At 44.3% G+C, this 16,766-nt stretch overlaps 1 protein-coding gene across 16 annotated transcripts in view; it reads right to left on the reverse strand.

The window, feature by feature from the left end:
* The window catches only part of TANC2 (tetratricopeptide repeat, ankyrin repeat and coiled-coil containing 2), a 702,540-nt gene that overhangs the window by 149,415 nt on the left and 536,359 nt on the right, over positions 1 to 16,766 (reverse strand). For all 16 annotated transcript variants that reach the window (XM_089774011.1, XM_089774007.1, XM_089774012.1 and 13 more), the window contains one exon: positions 14,357 to 14,620. In XM_089774011.1, coding sequence (XP_089630137.1) covers positions 14,357 to 14,620 — 264 coding nt within the window. The remainder of the gene's footprint in view (positions 1 to 14,356; positions 14,621 to 16,766) is intronic.

A 16,766-nucleotide genomic window follows, 5' to 3' on the forward strand; every position in this document is an offset into this window, starting at 1 on the left:
CAGCTCCCAGACATGGGCAGAAGGGATAGTAAGGAACATTTAGTCTTTGAGCTACCAGCTGATAAATCAAGGTAGAACAACATTTAGGAAACAGGACTATGTAGCACTTTAAAGACTAACAAGATGGTTTATTAGGTGATGAGCTTTCGTGGGCCAGACCCACTTCCTCAGATCAAGTAGTGGAAGAAAATTGTCACAATCACATATACCAAAGGATACAATTAAAAAAAATGAACACATATGAAAAGGACAAATCAAATTTCAGAACAGAAGGGGTATGGGGAGGGGAAGGTAAATGTATGTGAGCTAATGATATTAGAGGTGATAATTGGGGAATCTATCTTTGTAATGGGTAAGGTAATTATATTCTTTATTCAAACTCAAGCGTAAAGTGTCGAATTTAAGCATGAATGAGAGTTCAGAGGATTCTCTTTCAAGTGCAGTTTTAAAAGATCCTTGAAGCAGGATGCAGGTAATTAAGTCGTTGAGACAATGTCCGTTCTGGTTGAAATGGCAAGAAACTGTTTTTTCTTTGTAATCCTGTCTAATACATGCAGTCCCCGGGTTACGTACAAGATAGGGACTGTAGGTTTGTTCTTAAGTTGAATTTGTATGTAAGTCGGAACTGGTGTCCAGATTCAGCCGCTGGTAAAACTGACCAGCGGCTGACTACAGGAAGCCCGAGGCAGAATTGCTCTGCCCTGGGCTTCCTGGAATCAGCCGCTGATCAGTTTCAACAGCGGCTGAATCTGGACACCTGGACAGAGCAGCTGGGGTGCTGTTGGGTAGGTCCCCGCAGCGCCGCACCTCAGCGCTGCGAGGACCAACACGGCAGCACCCCAGCTGCTCTACCCCTGGTGTCACCAAGTCAGCTGCTGTTGAAACTGATCAGCGGCTGATTCCAGGAAGCCCGGGGCAGAGCAACTCTGCCTTGGGCTTCATGTAGTCAGCCGCTGGTCAGTTTCAGCAGCGGCTGACTTGGGGACGCCTGGGGCAGAGCAGCTGGGGTGCTGCCGGGTTGGTGCAGTAGCGCCCCTCCTCAGTGCTACTGGACCAACCCAGAAGCACCCCAGCTGCTCTGCCCCAGGCGTCCTGATTCAGCCGCTGCTGAAACTGACCAGCAGCAGCTGAATCAGGACGCCTGGGGCAGAGCAGCTGGGGTGCTGCTGGGTTGGTCCAGTAACGCCGAGGAGCGGCGCTGCGGGACCAACCGGGCAGTGCCCCAGCTGCTCTACCCCAGGCGTCGCGAGAAAAGCCTGGTCTGTTGGGGGCGGGGGGCACGGTCCCACCCGCATCCTCCGCGGCTTTGCTCCGTGTCTCCCTGGTCTGCTGGGGGGGCTCCCCCAGCTGACGCCGAGCAGCTTTTCTCGCCCCGGAGGACGCGGGCGGCGGGACCGGGGAGCGTCTGGGCGGTCCCGCCGCCTGCGTCCTCCGGGGTGAGAAAAGCCCCGTTCGTAACTACGGATCCGACATAAGTCGGATCAGCGTAAGTTGGGGACTGCCTGTATCTGTTTTGTGGGCATTGATCCTTTGGCGAAGCGTCTGAGACGTTTGTCCAATGTACATAGCAGATGGACACTTTCGGCACATGATAGCATAAATTATATTTCTGGATGCGCAGGAATGTGTGTTCTTGATCTTATAACTCACTTGGTTAGGTCCAATAATGGTATCAGCAGAGTGAATATGTGGACAAAGCTGGCAACAGGGTTTGTTGCAAGGGAAGGTACCAGGGTTGGTATTAGTGTGGTATGTTCTCTGGTTGTTGGTAAGAACAGGATACGAAACTCCAAGAGGCTGTGGGAGACAGACCCATAGTCTCTTAAAGACAACCACCTAACCTCAAGATGATTCCCCCCCTCATCTTCCTTCTGTTCTGAAATGTGATTTGTCCTTTTCATATGTGTTCATTTTTTTTTAATTGTATCCTTTGCTATATATGGTTGTGACAATTTTCTTCTGCTATTTGATCTGAGGAAGTAGGTCTGGTCCACGAAAGCTCATCACCTATTAAACCATCTTGTTAGTCTTTAAAGTGCTACATAGTCCTGTTTTTTGATTCAGCTTCACCAGACCAACACGGCTACATTTCTATCACTATTCAACATTTAGGAAAACATTCAGATTCTAGTAAATGGCTATCAGATGCGTAATGAGACCATTCAAACTTGTGTTACATGTGTTTGGTATTATTTTATATTTTAGGGGCAGTGGGTGCTTGCAACAGTAATCTAATAACTGTTTTGATCTTTTTTTTTTTTACTCTAAAGCTATGCTAGTTTTCAGCTATTTGTTAAATGTTGATAATAAATGGACTGAAAATACTTCCTTTGATTAACAAATTAAAACAATTTATCTCATTCTGCATTTGAATACATGGCTGTAGTCATGTTAATATTAAAACCTCTGCAGTATTAGGATTTTGGCTGCCAGTGATTTCTAGTGTCACTTTGATTCAGCTTTGGATTTTACTGATGATTTAAAGACCTTTTAGACTTCAACAGACTTGCTGAAGAGGTGACTGTGGGTCCCGTCATTTCTAAAAGTTTATATACTTATGCGGACGCGTGTCTCTCCCAAATATTATCCGGCTTCTTCTTTTGTTTTTGGCCACTCATCGTCCTTTAGCATCGCATCTCTTTCCTGTTTGCAACACTGCATACTTTGCATTCTTTCCCTTTGGGTTCCATGATTTTTTTTTCTTCTGACAGGAATCTTCAATGCAGCGCACAATTCTTGATGAAACCATAAATATTTCTACGTTTTGAAGTGCTCTGAACAGGAAAATTCAATCTTTTTTCACTCATGTTACTTTTTTGGCACAATTAGGTTCAAATCTTTTTTGTTTGGCGAAGTATGAGGTTGTGAGTCACAGAATAAAAGATAGTTTTTGTTCATTCTGATTGAGAGCTAGATACACAAATACTGGTAAGATTGTTATGGCCAACCACAGCATCACAATGAATTCAGAAGGATTTATTTTAAGCATCTTCCTAATGCAAGTTCATGGGATTGTGCAGTCTCAGTCCCTCAGTTAATTTTTATCCTGTTCACCTTAAAACCTGGCAGCCTTAACATCTAGTTTGCCTACCTGTTGTTGAATGGGAGGTGGGAGTCTCATCTGACTCAGTCGGATCAATATGATACTATTAACATTCCTGTCCCAAAAAGCATCACCTTGTTCTTTGCAAAGTGACTAGCCTAGGGGGATCCTGGTTAATGACTAGGGCTTATATCAAATATAGTAATACAAAGAATAGTAATAAAACCATAACAATATTATTCATACATAGAATCATAGAGTTATAAGGGACCACAAGAGCAATCCATTCTAATCCCCTGCCAAGATAGGGTATGTCTACAGTACAGCGCTAATTCGAACTAACTTAGTTCGAATTAGTTCATTCAAATTAAGCTAATTCGAACTAACTCATCTAGAACTAAAAACTAGTTCGAATTAGCGTTTTGCTAATTCGAACTAGCGCGTCCACACTGATTGGACGCAGGGGCGCATTTAAGGGCAGCTGAAACCGGTTCCGGCAGGGCATCAGGTCAGTAGTTGCGTTGTGTGGCTGCTGTCTGAGGCTATCTGAGGCTCGTGCTTAAAGGGACCCCCCCGGACAGCCGGTTCTCAGCTTTTCCTGCTTGCTTGCCAACCTCGCCGAGGGACAGCAAAGCGTTGGTCTCTGTGCCCGTCTGTGTCGGTGCTTCCCTTCGGGGCCACCGCCGCAGGTGGCAACATGGAGCCAGAGCTCGCCCTGCACCTTCTGGTGCACTTTCTGGACTTGCTGCTGCAAGCCTGCCAGCAATGGCTTGAGGCTCCCTGGATCCTTTCCAGCTTCTCTACCACCTCCTTTCTAGGGATGGGAACGACTAGTCGACTATACGATAAGCAATGCTTATTGGACAGTTGACGCACTAGTGAACTAGTCGCTCCCCCGCTTGCTGCCTCTATAAAAAAGAGGCATCAAGGGGGGGAACAGGAGGGAGTGCTTCAAAGTGGCAGCAAATTTAATTTGCCTTTTTTTTACCACAGCATCACCTGGCTGATTCATGTTGAGGTTGTGCTCTCCTAGATCCTTCTCAGTAGTGCTGTTGCAAAGTTAATTTTTTCTCCATTTGGTAGTTGAGTGTTTGGTTTTAATTCCCCAAGTGCAGCGCCTTAACATTTGTCTTTGCTGAATTTAATTTTGCTGTCTACAACCCAGTATCAAGATCCCTCTGATTTTTGCTCTATCCTCTAAGGTGTTGCCAATAAATATGCTACAGATATTGCAGAACCACCATCTATTAGATGCCTGATTGTGGGTGTGAGAATTGTCCCTCAAACTTACCCAGAAACATTGAAATTCTAATTCTTAAGCCTAAGTCCCTCATGGTTTCACCTATCTTTCCTGTACGACTCACGAGCAGAGTTATAGATATATTGGAGTTGAACTGGACCCAATTTTGAAAGTTTAAAAAAAAAGGAAGCCAGATTCTTGTAATGCTGCAGTGAAGTCCAAAGTCTGCAGAGCACAGAGGGTCTGTCTGGAAAAGTACAACTGAAGTAAACACAGTGTGTTTCCTTTAACTTTATATTTATCTTTCTAACCTCTGTATTTTTCTTCCGTTAGGGATGACTGACAAGAGATCTGAAAAGTGTTCAAAGTTTCTATCGTGCTCACTTCTGTCTCAGCTGATCTCAAGATTATTTCTGGGAATTTTTTCTGCAAGACTAGACCATCATTCTTTGTTGCCTGTGTGATAGTCCAGAAAATGGCTGCTGGGTTCCTTAGAGAAGAGTATGCAAGAAAAAGAACAGTGAACGTATTCCCACTTTAAGAACCCACTTTATTGGTGATCAGTCAAACACTGAATCTATCATCTAATTGCTTTTGCTCTGAAAAGCATTTTCTAGGGCTCAGTCACCTGGTAAAATGTCTCTTTTTAGCTCTCTATGTTGCCAATCTTTCATTGTCAGAAAGATTTTCTATTTTTAAAGGTCCCTGCTCTTACATCACATTTTAAAACCTTTCAGAAGGAGAAGATGCAAGGTGCCTAGCCAAACTTAGGGAAGTAACACTAGCAATCCTTGGGCTTGGGAGAGCACAGCAGCTATGCCCACCATGCTCCTTACTTGGGGTACATCACCTCAAAGTGGATGATGGGAGGCAAGGCCATGGACGGAGGGTATAGGCTGTAGTCTCTTCTTTACCCGCCTGAGGGCAGTAATACCTTTCCAATATCAGCTGTTGGGTTTAGAGTAGGGGTGATTATATAGTATTGGCGACCTACAATGTATGGGAGGTCAGAGTAGATGACCTGGGGGTCCCTTCTGGCTTTGCATTCTATGACTCTCCCCAGCACCAATAAGCTTGAATTGCATACCCATCCGGGTAGTGGCTAGATGGAAAAACTTAGCCTGTAGATTTCAAATTGCCAAAAGGGAAATGCAAAAGCTACTGCTTCAAACTGCATCTGTATTCCTTGTGCCCACAGGAAAGTCATTTGTATGTGCTCACACAAACACCGGCCATATCTTTAAAAATACACCTTTCACTGTTTAAAGAATTCAGAATTAATATTTCCTATATATTTTCATTTATGCTTATTTTATCCTTTGCAAAGGAGGAGAATGGGTCTTGAATTTGTCTGGAGGGTTTTTTTTAATTATTTTTATCGTGGATTTGTGCTTTTAACAGGCATCACTCAGCTATATACATGGCCGAAATAATACAAGATCTGGGATTTCATCTCATGCATGGTAGAGATATGGAAGAGAAAAACCCAGTTGTCAGATTTTTTTTACAACTTCAATGCAAGTTACCTGAGGCGATGAGCCTGAAAAGTACTACAGACTATAAAATAAAATGGATTATGTGCATAAATGGATGGGATGGGATAGGAAGAAAACATGTTTGAATGCACAGCTTTCAATTCTTCGGAACAATAAACTAGCAAACTAATAGGATTTCTATGGTTCTGAATTGTTAATCTATGCACAAAATATTTTTCAGAGGCCGAGGGACAATTTTAATAGTGGTCGATCTCAGATCATAACCTTTCCTTTGGTCAAAAATGGCAGACCTTTCATTTCCTACAATATAATGGAACTCATGCAATCTTTCCAAACAGGTGAAATAGTCTGCATGGTGACGGAGGAAAGGTCGCACATTTTTAGCAGTCCTCCCAAAACTGTAATTTGCTTGGGGACCAATGAGTAGAAGAGAAATGGAAATGTGCTTGTTTGATGGCTATTGGCATCTCTTTATGAAAAGGTCTTGGTCACAGTAAAATGACTATATTGTATCAGAGGAATAGGTCTGGTCCACACACAGATTTTGCACCAGCATAAATAGGGCTCTGATTTTTTGAACTCAGCACCCTCTCTTTTTGTGTGCTGCTGCTGTGAGGACTCTGCCTCAGTTTCCTTCAGCCTGTTAACAATCATTTGGCTTGTACCAAGTGACTTCCTCTTAGGACTCCTTTATCAAGAAGTCTCCTCTTTCAGGTGAATAGAGTCTGACATACAAGGAGTGCAGTGACTTTAGAGAAGGATCCATAATCCTAGGCCCCCACAGAGTCCTTGCCCCTTTGTACCAAGGGATTTGACTATTCTTTTTGTTGGGGTTGGCAGAAGGATCCTAGACCCACCCACTCTCCTGGGTTCTAGCTGAGGGATCCCATGTTAAGCAGCTCCGCACAATCTCTTGCTTCCTATATCACTTCTCCTGAAGGCCTTTTCCTGATTCATGTTCTCTGATTCTCCCTGTCTGGGGGTATGTCTACACTCCTGTTTTTCTGGAAAAACTACATTTACGTCCACACTGAGGTTTTTCCGACAGCGGTAAGCCCTTTTCCAAAATCTGTACTCCTGCTTTCCTTGGGCAATAATGCTTATTTTGGAACAGTTTTTTCGAAACAGCATTAGTGTGGATGCTCCGCTGCTGCTATTTCAAAATAACTACTCTCCAGAGTCATTTGAAGTATTTACTCCCCAGTGCTTCTTTGGGGTTCACAATAACCGAGCCTGCCATGGAAAAATTTTGAGGCTCCCTCATTGTGGGGACACGCTATTTCATTTTTGTTATTTTGGGAGTTATTATTTCAAATTTAGTTATTTTGAAATAATTTCCTAGTGTAGACATACCCTAAGAAAGGGGCAAGCTAAAGTGCCATGACACTAAAAGTGATTCTTACAGTAGACATCTGCAATGCATCTGTTTATCCAAAGAGGCTACTGAGCCAATTTTATTCCAAGTTCTGCTTAGGGAATAAGAGAAACTGAAGAGATTATTAAGAGAGGCCCACTATTCTTTATCTGCCAAAATATGATTGGGTTTGAGGGTTATTTTGGTTTCTGGGGAAAGACCTACACTGAGACCTCTTCTAAACTTAGCTCTCTGTTTATAATGTAACTTAATTGATGAAATATTGGATTTCTCATAATTTATTATACATTTAAACATTCTCTCAGAAGATAAAATAAATACATCTAGAGACATTTTTCAAGCAAGAGAAGAACCCCAAATCCGCCACGGCATCAAAGGACACCTACTGGAAAACTCTGTCAGGGCCTTTTAGAAAAAGAATTTTTAAGTGCACAAGCAGGATTGGGAAATTTGAAAATACAGCCAAAAGGCTTCAGAAAACTGCAAAGAGACTGGGAGTTCTGCAGAGGGAAAAGAAACCTGTGATCATGACTCAAAAAATGCAAAAAGCTCCATTAGTCTGCAAGAAAGAAGCGGAATGATGAGACAAAGGGTAATTTAATGAGGAAATCTGAAAAAGATTCCCCGAAGGATTTTGGGGATGAGAAATATCTTCTCCCATGTCAAAATAGGTTGGGTTTCTTTCTGCATTTATAAAGGCAGCTTGAAAACGGCCCTGTGCACTTTTTTTAGGCACTAAATTGGACTTTTAACTCTGCAAAGACTTGAGAAAATTCAGAGTGGACAGGTTTGATTGGCTGGCATGATGAACTGCTCTAATTCATCTCAAAGGACATGAAAGCTGAAGCATAATCTACTTGTCACTGTAAATGTTCAATACTGTTTTTAAGAAGAAAAAAATCAGCTAATTTGGTGGCAAATTTTGGATATTCTACCCTTTATAAAGCAAAATGTTAATATACAAATATTACATTCATGTGTTACATTCTTTCTTCAAACCCAGGAAAATGACACTAAGGAAGAGGAGATAATAGCACTCAGAAGTTGCTGGAATGGCACTGAAGGATCACAGCTCAGCTGAAACAACAATAATAAATCATCGTCAAAACTGTCCCACAGATGTCTCCATACTGCAAAAAAACAAAACAAAAAAAAATCCCATAACAGCAAATCTCAGAGCCCAGGTCTACAGACTGATTCATGCCATGAGAAGCACTGGTACTCCACCCAGGCTAAAGCCGGGTCTGAGGCCTGACTCCTTTGCCAGGTTCCAGAGACCCAGCTGGAGCAGGACTGCCTGTCTACTGGTAATTTTAGTACCCTAGCACAGGGCTGGGCAAAATGGCCTCCATGGGCCGCATCCAGCCTGCCAAGCGGGTTGATCCTGCCCATGGAGGCCCTGCCGCTCCCCTGCCTCCAGGCCAATTAGGGCCTGGGGGCAGGGGAAAGTGCAAGAAGTTCTCGCCACCCTTCAAGGAGTGCGTGGTGCTTAGAAGTGCCACATGCTCCTGGCAGGGCGGGAGGAGGCTTCACACGCTGCCCCACCCCCAAACCCTGATTGGTCTGAGGGCAGAAGGGGGAGCGTGCAAAGTCTCCTCCCACCGCCAGGTAGGGTTTTCTACCAGACAGTCCGGTATTTGCACCGTCTGTCCGGTAGAAAAATTCAGAAAATACCGGACATGTGCAATGTCTGGTGTTTTGTGAATTCCCGGCTGGACGCTGGACGGAAGCCTGGCAGGGGCAGCAGAGCGACTGGGAGGCGGAGCGCGATTGGCTTTGGGAGCCCTGTGGTCGCGTGCAAAAGCCGAGTGGAGCGGGGCAGGGGCTGGGACTCCCAGCCATCTGTCCCTCCCCCCCCCCCCGGCTTTTGCAGGGACCAGAGGCTCCCAGCGCCAATTGCGGCCCCGCCTCCCAGCTGGGAGCCTCTGGTTGCGAGCAGAAGCCAGATGGGGGGTGTGGCTCCCAGCCCTGCCCCGCCCCTGTCCCCCACCTGGCTTCTGCTGGCAAGTAAAGGGAGTGCCTGCTGGGGGCGCGGCCAGAAGAACTCCGACTGCGGCCAGTGGCTGCACCCCCCTACTCCCCCGAGCTGCTTCCTGCCCCCCTTCTTCCCCTCCAGCCCCACGGCCCCGATCCCCCCCCCAGCTCTGCTTCCTACCCCCCCTTCCTCTCCTCCAGCCCCACGGCCCCTGATCCTCCCCCAGCTCTGCTGCCCACCCCCTCTTCCTGCTGGACAGCCCTGCAGCCCCCGGACACCCTTCCCCGCCAGCTCTGCTTCCTGCCCCCCTTCTTCCGGGCCCCCCTTTCCTGCCGGCCAGCCCCCGGAGGCCCCCCGCCAGCTCTGCTTCCCCCCCCTTCCTCCGGACCCCCCATCCTCCCCTCCAGCCCCCGATCTCCCCCCAGCTCTGCTTCCTGATCCCTCTTCCTGCCGGCCAGCCCCGCAGCCCCCGGACACCCCCCCATCAGCTCTGCTTCCCACCCACCCCTTCTCCCATCTAGCCCCATGGCCCCTCCCCCCCAGCTCTGCTACCCGCCCCCCTCCCGGCCGGTCCTCCCTCCCGCCCCCCTGACAAGTGTGTCCGTTTTTTTACTAGGGTCTACCTGGCAACCCTACTGCCAGGGGCATGGGTGCCTAGGGGAAACCTCTGGGGGAGGGGGGGGCAAAGACTTCACACACTCCTCCACCCCCAGACCAATCATGGTCTGTGGGTGGGAAAGCAGGGAAGTATCCTGGCCCCGCCTCTTCCGCTTGAGGCTCAGCCCCTTCCAGTGTGGCCCAGGGCCACTTAAAACATTTCTGAAATGGCCCCCGGTAAAAAATTATTGCTCACCTCTGCCCTAGCCTGAGCTCCATGAACCCGAGTCTTGACCCAGGTTCTGCACACTTGTTGTCGCCTATGTTCTTTTGCAGTCTTGACATGTTCCCAGATGCTCTCCAGTGCATTCTGGTTTCAGTGATTTCTTGTTTATCTTCCCTTATTTTTTATTTGCTTATCAGTTTCCCTTTTAAAGCAAACAGTACCCTTTAATTATAAAGCCATATCCATTTAGATTGGGGATGTTATTTTTATTAACCAACAGTAGATGAAGAAACCATTTTTTGTCAATAAACTGAATCAAACCCCAATCGCTTTAGTGTCCTTCGCTCAACGAGATGACAAATATTTCTCCCTTTCCTTTCACTGCTCAACCTGGCTTGTTCTGCCTATTAATTATTTCTTAATGGTTACTGCATAGCAAAGCAGCAGCGCCCTTCACAGCTGCTTCTGTCTTACTGCCATAAAACTGCTTGTCAATGTTTATACTCCGTGCAGCGAGGCACCCATAATTGGTCACCATATATGCTCCTAGTGAGCTCATGTGAAAGAAGCCCTCTAAGTATTCCCACAACTGGACCTTTGAAAAAAATGTATATTATATGTACAATAACCCATTTATTTGAGTGATCTGCTAAAACACTGAATGTACAGCTCTACTGCATGTAACACTTTGAGCAGTGAATTATACACAGGAGCCTTCAGTGGTCTAGGTGATTATTTTTTATTCAAGTTTCCCTTCAGTAATTGTTTGAATAAGTAGCATTTCTGATCAAATACAAAGATGAGGTATACAAAGTACTGAAAGACGAGGGCGATGTTTTATTAAGAGAATTACTTTGCTTTCCTGAGTTGTTCCTTTTCATTTTGTGCTTTCCTGGCAGCATGAAGGATTCATTAAATGATGATAAATGCTGCTTGAAAACAAATGAAATCAGAGAATGCTTTCATGCAGAGTTTTGTAGACATGCAAAGGGAACTTTTTGAAAATATATTGTAACACCTCCTGAGACAAGGATTGCCACACACAATGCTCCTAGAACTACAGTGAAGTGCTTGCTTACAACATAAATCCAAAGCTTGTTCAAAGAAGACAAAAGGTGCCTGCTTTAGTTATTTAGGGAATCTAATGCTGAAATACTGTATTTAGGGTTGCCAGATGCTTTAACCAAAAATACCGAACACTCCCCTTCCCCCCAAAAAAACAAAAAACGAGGAAAAAACTCTGTTGAGGGAAAAAAAGGGGGGAGACCAAAGTTATTGAGAAGAGGGGAAAAAAAGGACCCCAAGAGTTATTAAGCAAATAAATAATTAAATAAATAATTAAATACATCAACAAAATAAAACAGCATGGCCCCTTTAAGTGTAAGCAGAGTCAGAATAGGGATAGGAAGAGAAGAGGTTGAGCACTAAGACCCAGGGAAGGCATTGCTTCCCCTTGTTCAGGTCTTTAGCTTTTTGCTGGTGGCCATCTTGTTTTCTTGGTCGAGCCAGAAGGGATCTTCCCTGTGGAACCAGATAAGCAGGGGGTCCAGGAGCAAGGGTGCGGGAGTCTGGGGGGTGGCGCAGGAGGGGGGGCAGTTGCTGAGTGTGTCGTAGGGTTGCCAGGTGTCCAGTATTTTCGCCTCCTGGCAGGGAACCCCCCCCCCCCCCAGAAAATACCAGACTTCTTAGGTGCCCGGTATTTTCTGAATATTTTGTACTGGACAGGAGGCGAAAATACCGGACTGTTTGGGTCAATACCGGACACCTGGCAACCCTAACAAATGCCTCCTCGCTTGGGCCAAAACTTTGAAAGGTCTCCATCCTCCAGCACAGCACTCCACCATCTCTGTGCATCTAGAGCAGAGAGAATACATATACACCCGCAGCAGACACAATTTTCTACACTGTGGGTCCCAGTGGCACCCCCCCCCCCAAGTCTGGCACCTGAGGCCATCTCAGTTCGCCTCATGGTAAGGCCAGGCCTGCAATCCTGGATCAAGGCCCGTTGTGCTAGGCACTTCTATGTACAAACAATGGCAACATGAAGGAGGAACTCAGGGAAGCAATGGGAGAACAAAATGCTTTTTAACTATCCTAGGTGATTCTTAATTGAAATGATCCCTGCCCACAACTCCACCAAGTAGGCCACGTACGCCATGGTATGACCTGTAGCCAAAGTAAATCATGCAACAGAGATGTTTAGATTTTATACGAACTAACCAATTTTTCTTTTTCTTTTCCTGAAGTGGGGAGATTTCGCATGTGAGAGATTAAACTTTTCCATGACAAACTTAGTTGTTAACCAGTCTCTAGTCATGTTCTTGCCACCCTGATGTACTCTGATATCCAACTTTAATTCCCAATTGGGCAGCAAGTTCTTTTGGCTGTAAGTAAACGGTGCTAGGTCATACCACACAACATTCACTGCCTCCATGTGTTAGCTGCTATAAATTCTTATGTCCACAGCTGCTTTTAATCTGTAGCATCCATTATACTCCACTACAAAGGAGTTTTAGGCCATAAATATTAGTCAGTTATACAGTACAGCCTGCATTGGCATGACATGTGGTTTTGATGCATGGTATCCCAGGTTCTATGCACTGCATGAGTCCCTCACTGACATTTTGCAAGCCATTTGAAAAATCCTGCAGGGATCACAAGACTGACAAAATATATATGTTTGCCACTTCAACACAAAACCTGTATGTATTGCATTGCCAATGGGTTTCCAACTCCAACATCTTTTCACTAGGATATGGCACAACATCCAGCAAATGAGGCGGAAAACTTATAAAAAAGCTTTTAAATTAGGTTAATATATTTTAAACAGTATCCTTTCTTTCCTTCATGTGTGTCAATGAGACAATTCTAAGGGGCTGAGAGGTTATTAAATGCCATTAAAATATTTTGTGACACCATTTAGGTATCTTTCTAACATAGATCTTTAAGAAAACAGAGATGATTCTGGTCTCTAATTTTCAATATTAAGACTCAGACATGCTTCAGCAGCACCCATATGTTCCAGGAAACATTAACAGGCAACATAAATATCCATGTATTGTGGGGTGAAATCCTGTGTAATTGTTTTACCAGTTAACCAATTAAATGGAGCTGCTCAAGCCCAGACTGCGTCGGCCTGAAGCAGCCCACTGCCTCAGGCAAACGCTGCTCCACGAGGCTCGAGCAGACCCCTGCCCCAGGCGAGCGGGGAGTTGCCCCAGCCCCCAGTGATTAACCGGCGCAGGTAAGCATCACTCATTAAGGGTGATGCTTACTGGTTAACAGGTCAAACTTTTACATCCCTACTGTATTGTTCAATGGTGTTTCATAGATTTTCAGGCTGAAATGACCCTCTTCATCCAGTCTCAACCTCTCCTGCACACTACAGTTCATTGCATTTTACCCCAGCGAAAAATCCAACCAGGAAAGCTAGGATAGTTATTTGTAGATGGAAACATTTATGGCAAGATGCTTGCTTCCCAAAATAGGACTGTAATGCACATGTTTATTAAATGCACAAAGTTGTGAAAACTGAAATTAGAAATGAAATGTAACTTGTTGTTTTTAATGAAGGTAATTAACCATTTAGGAAGTTTGATAAGTAATGTAAATCCATCAACACCAGAGAATTTAAGCTGTAGATGTTGGATGTTTTCTCAAAAGTTCTGTTCTGTTAGCCTTGAGTGAATCCATTTATGCACTAGGGAAAAATCACTGGACTATCCTGAACAGGAGAGGTCAGACTAGATGGTTGTCCCTTTATCTTTGAAATTTAAAGAAAACTATTAAGACATGCAATTTGTGTCCTAATTCTAATTTCTAATGGATACTTACACATCTTGCTGTATGCTCACTCCCACTGCAGCCAATATAGAGGAGAGACTAACATTTTCTAAAATGTATTCTTATATTATAATGCTTTGCTTTTTAAGTGCCAGCCCACATCTTTCCCAGCCTCCTATATAGAATTATGAATGACAGAAAAGACTCTCAATATTATTATTGATTATTAATTTGGAGTTGAAAAGTTACACCTTTTATGCATTATTTTAGAATGGAGGCCCATGTTAGTAATGGGATGCCACATAATCAAAAATAATAACTAGCCAGTTTTAAAGCAGGTATTTTTAAATTCTTTCAAATCATCTGATGGCTATGAACTTCCAGATTTTGGAAGCCAAGATTGATGGAAACTGTGTGGGAAACGTACTCCTTCTTTGGAGGTTTTCCCTTTACACATGATAGTTCAAACAGAAATGGAATGTTGTCACACCCAACAGCAGTTTCCTGATGTGGACAGGAAACTTCTCTTTGCACAAACACATTGTACGAAAACAGAAAATGAGAAGACTGTGTTGGTGGCTTATTTTAATCTGATTTAACAGTAAATAAATTGTTTCTTACCTGCTACTGAATTTGGCCGTGGCATAAGGTAAAGTGGAATAGACTGCACAGATTGCGATAAAACCGTTTCTAGGTTCCTTTCTGGGATCTTGTTTAAACTGTAGGTGGAGGCTGTCATATTTTCATCTACGCGATATAAACAGGAGTCCATGCTGGATTTCTGAGACTGCCATGGTTTCAGGTTTCCTCCAGATCCTAATTCTTTGCTGCTCTCCCCTCCATATTTAGTGCGCTCCATGTTTTCAGAATAGCTTGTCAAAGTAGCTTGAAGGAACAAATTAAAAAGATATGAATAACAAAGAAAGAAGTAGCTGCATACATAACAATATAAGATGATATGTACAATAAAAAATAAAATAAAGCTGATCATGTTTCCCAGCATTCTCACATAAATCAGAGATTATGGAACCTAGAGAAGCTGTCCTACTTACTGCTTTGAAACGTTTTGTTATTAAGTTTTGGCTGACATTACTAAAAGGCATTTGCAGTTAGCAATAGTATTAAAATGCTACATATAACAGTATTTGTTCAAATACACAATCTCACAGATTTACAGTAAAGGCAATTAATAATGAAAACAAAGTCAGTTTTGGTCTCACTGTCTCCATTTTCTTATAATATGCAACAAATCATAAACTGTATCAGTTTAAAGTTTATAAATATTTTTGTGATAATCAACTACAGAATATAATAAATGACAGTAGCATATTTGTTCTAGAAAATCAACTTGGAATAACACATCTGATTTTGAACAGAAATTATGAAGCTTCGAATGTAATAAAAAAATTCCCCTTTTTACCATTACAATCCTGGTGCTACACTGTTGGGGTTTATTTCATGGTCCCCCTCCTTTTTTTCTTTATGTCATGTCAAATTTAGGAATTACTTCCACTATGATACTGCCAATGCAATACTTTTCATCAACCCTTTCCTTTAAAAAAAAAAAAAAACAAAACCACACTTTGGTCAATATCAAGTGAATGGGACAAATTTAGATCTGATATAAATGCATGCTACTCCACTTACATAAGTGGAGAGGGAGGCATTTGCTTACACCAGGTCTAAACTGGCCCCAAACTGCTAACCTACTAATTGAGAAGCAGAGAAATTTCAGCCAAAATACATCACACTTTTCAACTCACCCTCCATCCTGCTTGTGCTGCCAGGAAACTAGATGTAGAAACTGATTGTGAACTTTCATTTGCCTCAAATGTATTCTAGGTCTACAAATATAACTAGTATATATTTCTAAACCATTCCTCCATTGAAATTCTAATGCTTTCATTTTCATTTAACCACTGTAATTAACTCTCCAACCTAATGTGTCTAAAATTCAACAAGCTATTTCCACATATCTTAGGACAACACAACATGAATTAATTACTCTCTGTTTACAGTGCAAGGATCACACATCTGTTTTCCAAAATAGTCTAATACAGTGGTCCCCAACACGGGGCATTTGCGTGCGCCCGCCAAGTGCTCAGGGCTGGCTGGCCCCGGGCACGTGGCGCATGCACGGTGCCGGAGCCGGCCCCGGGCGCATGGCGCACGGTGAGCGCCGTGGATAGGCTGCCCGCGCTCTGGGCGCGCGGCACATGGGGGGAGCGCTGGCCCTGGGCGCGCGGTGCTTGGGGGAGCGCCGGGCATGCAGCACTTGGGGAGGGAACGCCGGCCCCGACCTCGGGCGCGCGGTGCTTGGGGGAGCGCCGGGAGCATGGCGCTTGGGGGAGGGAACGCCGGCCCTGACCTCGGGTGCACGGTGCTTGGGGGCGGGCACTGGCTCCGGGTGTGCGGCCCTTGGAGGGGGCACTGGCCCCGGGCATGCGGCTATGGGGGGGCCCTACCCCCGGGTGCGCAAGTGTCCCTGGCGCCCGGCGGGTGAACGGCCACGCCTCCTGGTGCCCGGCAACCTCAAATGTTTGGGGACCACTGGTCTAATATAATGCTCTGTCTTCTGAAATAAGCCTTTCGCCTTGCATTCAAACAAAGAACCATTTCTAAAGCAAGAGATATGTACAGCCATAATGGCTTGGATTTGGTGTGGTCTCGTTAACAACCACAAGAGTGTTTTAATTTTTTTTTATAATGGTAAAAACAAACACAAAATTACTCCAAACAAGCATATGCTTTGTGGCTAAAACTCTTCCTTTGCCAAGTTTCAACTTAAAGCTCAGTTCATAAAGAGAACAGTTCACCTCACAAAATAGGATTTTAAGGAATTTTCCCACACAATTTGAACCACAGCATCCCAAATAATAGCATTTTGAGCATCCATTAGTTTCAGTGGAAGTACCCATGGATTAATCTGGCCCATTGTGTCTGCTGACATTTAATATTTGTAGTGAGATAATATGAAAACCAGGGCTTTATATTTTCATATATAAAGTCACAAGCTTCCTAATAAGGGGGA

Source organism: Pelodiscus sinensis, chromosome 29, assembly GCF_052426305.1.
Source record: "Pelodiscus sinensis isolate ZL-2025 chromosome 29, ASM5242630v1, whole genome shotgun sequence".
In the NCBI taxonomy this organism is placed as follows: Eukaryota; Metazoa; Chordata; order Testudines; family Trionychidae; genus Pelodiscus; species Pelodiscus sinensis.